This window comes from Glycine soja, chromosome 6, assembly GCF_004193775.1.
Source record: "Glycine soja cultivar W05 chromosome 6, ASM419377v2, whole genome shotgun sequence".
NCBI lineage: Eukaryota > Viridiplantae > Streptophyta > Magnoliopsida > Fabales > Fabaceae > Glycine > Glycine soja.
The window spans coordinates 8,229,308-8,240,060 of NC_041007.1; the positions used below are offsets into that span (position 1 = coordinate 8,229,308).

A 10,753-nucleotide genomic window follows, 5' to 3' on the forward strand; every position below is an offset into this window, starting at 1 on the left:
ATCAGAAAAGAAAAAAGAAGTAGAAATAGATAAAAATTAATGAAGTAGTTAGTAGTAGTAATTTGGAGAGAATAAAAAATAAAAAAGAAGAGAAAGTGGAAGACTGAAAACCAACCAAAGTGCTTATACTGTTGAACGCAAAGGCGATGAAACAACAAGAGATAAAGTTTTATCATCATTCTTTCATCTGTGTTGTGTTGTTTTGTGTGTGCAATCCTCATTACCATTGCCGCCGCCACCACCACCGCCTATCACCCTCTCATCCACCAACTGATACCCGTAACTTCTTCACCTTCCTCTCCTTCCCCAATTTAAAACTAAATAAAAAAACTGTCCACTAAGGTTGAGGCACGTCACCATCTCGCCCTTCCCCTCGCTCATCTCAAATCCATGGTTCGGAATTAGGGTTTCCATTTGGATTTCGCAATTCTGGTGCCCGATTTCTTGACTCCGAGAGAGGGAAAAGGGGAAAGCGATGAGGATGAGGATTTGGGTATTGGAGATCGTGTTCGCCATATTTCTCTGTGGGACCCTCTCATGCACCGCCCAACCTCATCATAATAGGGTTTCTCTCTCAACCACCACAAGTATCTGTCACGCCGGCTCCCTTCTCGATTTCGTCTTAGGGTTTCCAGATTCCACTTGTCCCCTTCTCAATTCTCTTGGATCCATTGCCGTCATCGAGGTAATTCCTTTTTTTATATTCTCTTTTTATTATATAATTATAATTTCTTTAGAAAAAAATATAATTGTAATTTTGGCATTAAAATTGTTTTTTTGGTATTAGAAGACTCATGAATTCGGAGTTGACTATGTTTGTCGCCGCCTTTTATAGTTCTGTGTGGAGCTGATGCACTGTTTGTGTCAAATTTAGATTTTGTGATGTGAGATAGTGATAACTGTAGTACGAGTTTTTTTATTGAAGCTCTGCATTGGTAATGTGCAGGGAGATGAAGTTTCTTTGCAGAAGGCTCTGAATATGGTTCACAAGAATAATCATGAGTATGTGGCTGTGCTCTTCTATGCATCCTGGTGTCCTTTCTCGCGGGTGTTTAAACCGATTTTCTCTGTTCTCTCTTCGCTGCATCCTTCCATTCCTCATTTTGCCATTGAGGAGTCATCCGTTAGGCCCAGGTTTGTGTAATTTGTTTTTGGTTTTATTTTATTTATTTATTTTGTTCTTTCTTTATGGATTATTTTAATTGAATGCCAATGTGATTCTTGCAGCATATTATCCAAATATGGTGTCCATGGTTTCCCTACGCTGTTCATTTTGAATTCTACCATGCGGGTTCGGTATCATGGGTCCCGGACGCTTGGCTCACTCATTGGTTTCTACAATGATGTTACTGGTAAGGCATGCTTTTCTTTTTCCACTAATTATCCTTCCGTTGGGATTTTGTGTGTTGTAATCTTGAGTTTTTTCTTCATGTAAATCAATTGTAGCTGCAACTTTTACTTGAGATTCTCACAAATAATTCATTCAGTTCATGATGGAGTTTAACTTTGATCATAGTGCTCAATCAATTTGTAAAGCTTTCAAAACACAGACACATATATGATTGATTACACTAAAATCTGATTTCCAAACATGATCCCATCGAAGAAATGGATGGATTTATCTGACACAAGAGAATATGTTGTATTCAATTAATTGGTTGATTGATTTGGTTATTAATTAAGCTTAAATTTTTATATTTGATTGTTGACATACTTTGGCTAGGCCTTATTTGTCCTGTACTGCAATCAAGTCATTACTACTGTGTCTTTCACATTTAGGGGAAACCATTGTGGCTTTTGAGTGTGGGGGCATTAAATGTCAACATGCCATAAAAGAATGTGAGCATGTTAAATGCAAGGGAATTTTAAATCCTATGTGGTTAAACCCACAGACCATAGTAAAAGTTGATCATTGACAGACTTTGGTCATGCCTTGTCTGTCCCATACTACGATCAAGTGATAACTGTGTATTTCACATGAAAAAGGGGAAACAACTGTTGCAACATGGGAGTGTGGGGGCATAAAAAGTTCACTTGCTGTAAATACTGACTGGAGTATTTCAAAATTGAAGAGAATTTTTTATGCAAGCAAATTTTATATCCTACGAAGTCAAGCCCACAAACCACAGTATAGTCCCTGATTTATCTTCCTAATTGCAAAACCCTGCAAAATCCTCATTTTTGTTCCTACAAAATTTTACTAAATTTGCCTGGGATACCATCATCCTACACCACCAGGACAGAACTTGAATTTTCATGCTCAAAGAAGAATAAGAAAAAAGAACAAGCACCAAAACAAAACATTATGATGGCACTCTCAACCCTGGTGATTCTGAAACTGAACCAACCTACAGAGGTCCTGAACTCATGGTGGTTGTGGAGCTGGAGGTTGGGTAAGGTGTTGCTTGTATTCAGCAAGGAAGATAATTTTTTGTGAAAATGTGCTGATATACAACGCTAGAGTCTTAGTGAGAAGAGAAGTTTGCTCTTTGGGGAAGGGGGGTGGGGGGGGGGGGTGGGGATTTCAGATTCTCTGTTTTTGGCTAAAAATTAGCCCATGGAATTTCCTAGGATGTTCAAAATTCTTTTGTTTAATATCCAAGGGAAGCATTTTATAGTAAATGATTTTAGTTGTCTCAATAAACACATGACCTCTTTTAAATTGTTTGACCAAACAAACTGAGAATTTTGTGATCTTGTTATGCAGTACCACATGTTGTTTTCCTTATTTTCTTTGATATGCAGCATTACATTTTTTTTCCTTATTTTCTTGTATTTAGTTCATTATTTTGCTGTCATTGTAGGGATTATGATTGATTCACTTGATCAACTATCACTTGAGAAAATTAGTCGTTCATCGGCTGATGAGAGTCATGGTAGCACCGAGCCAGAAAGTTGTCCATTTTCATGGGCTAGATCTCCAGAAAATTTACTACGACAGGAAACTTATTTGGCTCTGGCCACTACATTTGTGGTTTTCAGATTACTATACTTGTTTTTCCCTACACTGCTTATATGTATTCGATATGCTTTGAGAAGGGTCATCCAAAGTATTAGAATATGGTGCTTGCTTGAACATCCTTTGATTTATTTGAAGCGCCTAACACAGTCATTTAACTGTTTGAAAGTGCCGTGCAAGAGACGTAATCTGCAGGAAGGAGCAATGAATGCTAGAGCATGGGCTTCCAAGTCCCTTGCCACCGTTTCAATTGGAGAGGAAAGCAGCAGCCGTGGGATGCATCAGTGAGTTGATTGTACTGAGTGATTTTCCTTCTTGAAATTGGAGATTAGAATATAACCTATGAAAGGCTTGGCTGCAAGTTATGCCATGTACTTTTGTTTCAGGATCATCTTCACACCCTCTGGCCTCGTGCTTAGTGGGGTCAATTATGTTACTGAATGATGTAAACATCCCTTATATGTTCATATGATCAAGAAATACTTCATTCAGCGTTCTAGAAGATTGAGACTTTGATGTGTATAGTTTAAATGTAGCAAACTCGAGCTAAAATCTGCAATTCTTTGACTCGTAGGTTTTCTTGATCGTCAGTTCATAAATTTAATTTTGTTGGGAATGAATTGATTGTAAATCTCACAAAAGTGATTGGATGCATTGTTGATGTACTTGGTGCGTGGTTATTTGTAGTTCAAAAATAATAAGATGGTGATAATCTGATCAAAATCAAAATGTCATAGAAGTAATTTATATCAAAATCTTTAGTAATCTGTTTTAATCCTTTCCTCAGGAGTGATAGTCGATCTTGAAAAACCCTGGTTTGTAACGGTGAATCCCTTGGCTAACCTCTAATAGTGAATACGCTCGTGTGCTGATATGAGAATTTGATACTTCCAAACATTAAGAGTTAAGAAGTCTCCCTTGTTTTTTCTTTATGAAAAGAAAGTCTTTGCACTAAACGTGCTTTTGAGAGACTAGGAAGACATCATTAAATTAATCAGATGCCTTGACTGCACATGGTTGACATATTTGCATTTGCAATCTGATGAAATTAAACTAGCTTGCAATTATTTTTATTTTTATTATGTATTGGCAATACTAAACGTCATGAGTAATTAATCTCAGTTTTGGTGTTCATGGTTTGTGACAATAGAATTTCCTCATGTTTGGTCAAAAAACATAAACAAGAAATTGTGCTACATATTTTAGTTTAATTGTGAACTAAGAATCAAAGATGCTTTTGTTCATTTTATGAAAATATGTGTAAAATGCATGTAACACTAATAATCTAATATATATGGTATCAAAAGCTTGTGTCACAGGGAACCTCCTCTCATTTGGAAAACAGAACAAAGGAAAAGAGGGTCCACTTCTATCAAAGAATGTGGTATACAGCCATGGATAGGACCAATCATCCTAGCACTCACTATACCCCAATCAATAACTACAAGCATATTCGTCTTTTACACAGCCGCTGGTCTTTTATGAACAATAAAAAGACAATATACAACAGATTCTGAGTAGTCACACTTTTGCAGAAACAACATTCTCAAACCACAATCTATAAAAAAAAAACAATTTAGAGCTTGACAAACCCTTCTTTTTTCTTTGGCAAAATTACCTATTCAGAAAAATTCAGTCAGGACTAACCCAAACAAGTATGTAATATAAGTTGTTTGGTCCAGACCATAAGTTGACATGCTCCGTAGACATGTACCTTTATATTATTGTTATAAACTGCACCCGAGCATGCTCATGGTTTGAAAGATACCATCATCTGAATTTAACCACAACACAAGATATATCATCTTTACTATCTCTTTTTAATGCTTCAGCTGTTAGTTGCTTAGCTGCTTTCTGAGGGTCTCTCGTTCTTCTAGCAATATCCACTGCCTCTTGATTAGTCATTACCTGGTTTATCACATGCAAATGTTTTTTTTTTTTACTTCTTTTTATATTGACCTTTAAAAGTAAGGGCAATGAAAACAACAATACACTTTTATTTCACCTTCCAAAGTCCATCACTTGCAAGGATTAGAATCTCAGTATCAACATCTATGTCAGTATACTGTACATCAGGGTCTGATCGCAAATGTGACTTGAGACTCCTGTCTCCAAATGCACGAGAAACAGCAAGTTGTCCATTTACTCTAGGCACATCACCTTGCATCATCAGCATCATTAATGTTACTTTAAGTATCTATGTTATGGTGACTTTTTGCTGTCATACATGTAATCTCACTTATACCACAAGCATGCAATAACCACTATATTGTTGTGACTTCACACTCAGGATTGTTGTTGCAATTTTTTGATATTAGAATATGGATACAGTTAAGCACTGTTAGTAAAAATCTGATGATTTTTGGAAATAGGGTTAGAGTATAATGAAGAAAACGAATTTTTCTAAGAAACCTTTTATGGATTGCAAAGAATTTTGTAACAAACTACTATTTTTACTTGGATACTTCAGGAATTACTCCCACAACTCCCTACAGCCCCCTAACAGGAAATAGTAGGTGAGATACATGGTACAAACTTTCATGTTAAAAAGGAAAAAAAAAACACATAACGCTTATGATGTGCATAAGCAAAATTCTTTTCCAAGAAAAACACAGTCACAAAGCACTATGTAATGGAATAGAATTTTGCTTATGCACATCATGAGCATTATGTGTTTTCCAAGAAAAACAACATACAAAAATTTCTGCACTTGAATTTAGTTATGATTTATAAAACAGAGTACATGAATTCATATACTTTCAAATTCATTCAATAGCCGATTAAATTACTGGAACTCGGAAAGAGAATCACAACTAAGGAGAATATTTTTTCTGCAAGGTTATTTAATCTAGTTATTGAATGCATTGATAATTTGCTTTGTCTTATTTGACAACAAAAGACAAATTCGAGCTGCTTCTCTAGAGAATTATAACAGTACAATTCACTTACACAATACTAGAATATTCTCTTTCAACCAAATGGTAGCTACAGATTAAACAGAAAGAGGAGATCCATACAAGAAACAAGAACACAAAGGAAACATAGACTCCATAAATTGGAATAGTGGAATGGAAGCTTTAAAGTACCTGGCAAGTTAGAGACAAAACCACCTCTGGTCTCAATGCTACCTCGTTCCTTGTTAGGCTCATGGTCTGTTGTCATTTGTACAGCTTGACCTTTTCTTGATAGAACAGCTCTTGAGTCTCCAACATTAGCTATCCATAACCTTCGTCCGTTAATCAATATAGCAGTTACAGCCGTTGATCCACCACGCCCAAGATCAGAACTGTGTGATAGAATTTCCTGATCTGTACTCTCATATGCTTTTGAGATAGAAAGAGTGGGGTCCTCCCAAAATTCCTCCTGGGATATTAAATGAAGAAGATGTAACATTTCCAATCTGAATTTTGATCAAACTAGCATAGAAAATATATGCATATTTTTCACAACACTCAGTTTCAACCAACCTCCCTCAAAATGTTGGTAAACAAATGTTTCTGTAAGTAGGCAGGCACACGGTCACCCAAGTGACCATCATAAATAGCAAATAAACCCAATTCATTATCCTTTATCTGTGCAAACTTAGCAACATGATAATCCTCCATTGGGTGATTAGCTTTCCCTTTTACAAGGCTGAAACCATACTTTATTGAGCCTTCATGATTTTTCCCCTTACCAGTGCTGGAGGAAGAACGTGCTGCTACAAGCTGTAAAGCAACCAACACAGAAATTGAATAGTCCTGCCAGTTTAGGTGACATACATAGAAGGGAGGATAAGTATTTGATTGCACAACAAAGCCACATTGATTACATTAACAGCCCCTATCATACAAATAGAGCCTTTCAGAGTTCTACGAGCCATCTAATAGATGGTCAAGAATGCCTAAAAACAAAAAAAAAGTTTAATTTAATGTACCTAAACCTTAATTGTCTTCTACTAGTAATTACAGAATCATTTTATTTCCTGGTCACCCCAAGAGACAGATTTCTAATCCCAATAAAAATGAGGATGCAGACAAAACAATCATTGTATAACAAATTAAAATTACTAACCAAACATGATACACTAAAATTCTAGATTTAGACAGAGTACAGTGACAAGAAAGAGCGAACCATGCCCCTCTTCCAAAGATAACAATAATGGATTCCAAGATAATTATAAGGTAACAATGAAGAATTTATAACACTCAAATTTGGTAAAATATATAGGAATATAAAACCCAGAAATGGAATTCAAGTTTTTCCCCAGAGTGACCAAAAAAAAGTGAAAACATAGCCTTATAATTTCTATCAAACTCAATAAACAACAGCTAATGTTTCATGCATATGCATGAGACAACTAAAAGCTGAAGTTACATTTTTACCTGAGAGTATGAAGCCTTAAAACAGCACAACTTGTCCATGAATGAAAAGAAAAAAGTTTGAGCAGCTTCTTCAATATTTGCAACTAATTCTCAGCACAAACCACTTGGCTGACACCTTCAACTCAAATTTGAAAAGAAACCCACTTCCTGTGTCCAGAATCACAACCTGTTTGATCAAAAACACAAACACAACTGTCAAAAAACAGAACTTTCAAAAACAACCCCAAAACCACAGAAAAGCCATTAAGTGACACAAGAAAAGGCAAAAAGTGAGGTATGAACGAATCTAAGCTCACCAGTCCAATCAAAATTGATAAAGGATTCAACTTGTACTTGGACTCGGATAGTCCATGCTGTTTCCCTTCGAAGTTTGCAAAAGCTAAAATTACAGAAGCAAGTGAGAAAAATGAGAGAGGGAGAACATAAAGCAAAGTGATAATTTTGAAGCTTGTGTTGTGTTGTGTGTGAGGCAGAAAGGAATCGTAGGATGCTTATGTTTCTGTGTTATGATATAATTATGTAACCGTTTGGGGAACCTTAAGCTTCGCAAAGACAGGGGAAAAGAAAATTATAGTATTTTCTCTTATGCCAAGGAAAAAGGGTACCCACAACAAAAACATAGCAATGACTTCTTTCCTGTTGACTTTTCTTGTTTGCTACTGTATAAAATAATAATCTTTATTTCTTACTTTAAAAAAGGTAATTGAGGAATTTATTTGCCTCTTGAGAAACGATAATGTTTAATTTAAAGATGGGTCAGATGCTAGAATGAATATTAGTTTTTTATAATCTTTACATTTCTAGTGATTTTATTAGCACTAAACCGAGACTTACGCGGTTTTACACACTGTGTAATATGTATGTATCATGCTCGTCTTAAATACACTTCCGTGTCACACACTTCTTGAACTCTTATATTGCATTATATATATTAATTTTTAGACTTTAATATCAATAGTTAGAAATATTATAACGAGAGAAAAATATTTTTTGATATTTTCAATGGGTCTATTTTATTTTTTGAAGGCTATCTTCCTTTTTTATTTCAACTTTATGTTTTAGATTAATTTTATATTATAATATTACACTGGTGTAATATAATGGAGTTTTGTCTTATAATTTTGTATTTGTGTCATTTCATATTCGTATCTAGTGTAGTATTTTTATTTTTGGTGTTTATAGTATTATAATAAGAGTTTAATGTTTACTGTAATGCATACCTCTTTTTTATCTTATAATAATATATAACCATTACACCTTTGTGTATTTGTATTTTCTCTATTTTATAGAGAAGTGAGAAATTAACTTTTTCTAAAAAAAATATTTCCATAACTTTTTCCCAATTTAAAAAATTTATAATTTTCACTTTTCTATAAAAATAATTTTATGAAAAACAGTGTTTACTAAATACTATTTCTTTCTGAAAAAAAAATCGTAAACAATAAACCGAACATAAGAATGATTTCTACTTTTCTAGCAAACGATCCAGGGGTGATTTGTATTCTATAAGTTTGTATAAAATATTAACCTTCATTTAATTTGTTGAGTACTTGTCATTAGAATCCAAAATCCAAAATATTTTACAAAGACAAGAATGCATTAGTATAACAAAATACAATACAATAATATTTTCACTATATAAAGCCAATATTGTGTTCCTGCAAGTCGTTTACGAACTGAGCTCCTCGTTTGGAAGTTGCGACTCTGACGTATTTGTTCCTTAATTGCAGTGAACGTTGGCAGTAAAGGCCAATGACCTTCCATTTTTTTTTATGAAAGCCAAGTACCTTCTATTTTTTTTAATAAACATTAACGTTAACTTAATTGAAAATGAACCAATTTTCTTAGTGCCTTCATCAAGTAGTTGAAAGTTTTCATTGGTTGCAGTCATCAAAACTATAAGATCATTGACCAACGAATTGAATTGGTCCAAAATTTGACTATATGATTATATAACTTTCTACTCATCAATAAAACGTAGTGAGTAGGATGTATCATGAATCAACTATTGAAGCAGATAAAATTATAGTATAAATGCTATCGGTCTAATTGTAATATATATATATATATATATATATATATATATATATATATATATGTGTGTGTGTGTGTATTAAAAATATCAAACTTATTAAAGTTGAATGTAATGTTATATACTTTTTCCTATAAATAATTTCTATGTTATTTCAGACAAAAAATTTTATCTATAATATTTTTTTACTGTAAATTTCATGTATTTGAATTTGAATTCTTAAATGAATAGAATTTTTTATTCAGCAAAGAAATAGAAAATACTTTGGTGTCCCAGTCGTTAATAAAGGAAGAAGGTTATATTAGACCTTCCACATTTAACAATTCAACATAAAACTTGTAGAGGTTACACGTGGATCTAATTAAACTATTTTATTCATATGTACATTACTTTTAGCGTAAAAATTATATTTTATAAGATTAAATTACTCGTATGTTATTATAATTTCATGATTCTTATTTTTTTGTCTTTATGTAATTTTTTTATCTTTATTATTTATATTTTAATTTTCTTTTAGTCTCTATAGTTTTAAAAATGATTTTTTTAGTTCTTATAATTTGTATTTTAGTTCTTTTTTAGTCCCTATAGTTTGAAAGTGGTCTTTTTAGTCTCTATACTTTATATTTTAATTTTATTTTAATCCTTATCATCAAAATATGAGTAATATTATCAATTACAATTAACTACAAAAATATTAACAAGTAATTCGTAACTAATTTATTGTAAGATAATTTGTAATAAAAAAAAGTAATTGATAATTTATAACTAGTTTGTAGTTAATTATTTTTATATTTTTTTGTAGTAAGGACTAAAAGGTAATTAAAATACAAATTATAGGACTAAAAATATCACTTTTAAATTATAGGGACTAAAAGAAAATTAAAATACAAACTATAAGGACTAAAAAGAACACTTTTAAACGACAGAAATTAAAAAAGAATTAAAATGTAAACTATAAGAACTAAAAAAATTACTTTCAAATTATAGGGATTAAAAATGTAAGAATCATGAAACTATAGGAACCAAATGAGTAATTTAACCATTTTATAATAATGCATCTTGCATTGGTTTTTCAAGAGGCTTTTAGTTTCTCTTAACAAATATTTTATTAAAAAAAACAAAATAATGCATCAACTAAAAACCTAAAACTAAAGTCTTGTTCAGGGTGGTTTTCTGTTTCCAAATTTGAAATTATTAAAAACTAAATCCAATTTCAATTTTGAGTATTTAGTTTCGGTTTCAATTTTGAAATTATGGGAACTATTGTAAGTTCTTCACTTCGTGAAACCCATCTTCGTTGTCCTCAACTCATCTTCCTTTAAGAAGATCAAGCAGCCTCTACAACTACAACATCAAGTCTACCGGCTCTTTCGCCCTCCCCCAGCGCCCCTCCCCTCG

The 10,753-nt window shown here is 33.0% G+C and overlaps 2 protein-coding genes across 3 annotated transcripts; one reads left to right on the forward strand and one right to left on the reverse strand.

Moving 5' to 3' along the window:
- LOC114415317 (5'-adenylylsulfate reductase-like 4) lies at window positions 1-3,613 on the forward strand. Its single transcript, XM_028379942.1, has 4 exons — window positions 1-685; window positions 947-1,134; window positions 1,228-1,352; window positions 2,805-3,613. The coding sequence occupies exons 1-4, from the start codon at window positions 476-478 to the stop codon at window positions 3,245-3,247; spliced, it is 966 nt and encodes a 321-aa protein (XP_028235743.1). The 5' UTR covers window positions 1-475; the 3' UTR covers window positions 3,248-3,613.
- Window positions 3,614-4,254: 641 nt separating this feature from the next.
- On the reverse strand, window positions 4,255-7,912 carry LOC114415319 (probable protein phosphatase 2C 10). 2 transcript variants are annotated; one of them, XM_028379945.1, is made up of 6 exons: window positions 7,620-7,912; window positions 7,324-7,489; window positions 6,427-6,699; window positions 6,046-6,322; window positions 4,965-5,119; window positions 4,255-4,867 (listed from the first exon to the last, which is right to left on the reverse strand). In XM_028379945.1, the coding sequence occupies exons 2-6, from the start codon at window positions 7,360-7,362 to the stop codon at window positions 4,730-4,732; spliced, it is 882 nt and encodes a 293-aa protein (XP_028235746.1). In that variant the 5' UTR covers window positions 7,363-7,489; window positions 7,620-7,912; the 3' UTR covers window positions 4,255-4,729. The 2 variants fall into 2 exon arrangements, with proteins under 2 accessions (XP_028235746.1, XP_028235747.1); XM_028379946.1 differs by having other exon boundaries at window positions 6,427-6,666; window positions 7,620-7,909.
- Window positions 7,913-10,753: the final 2,841 nt, after the last annotated feature.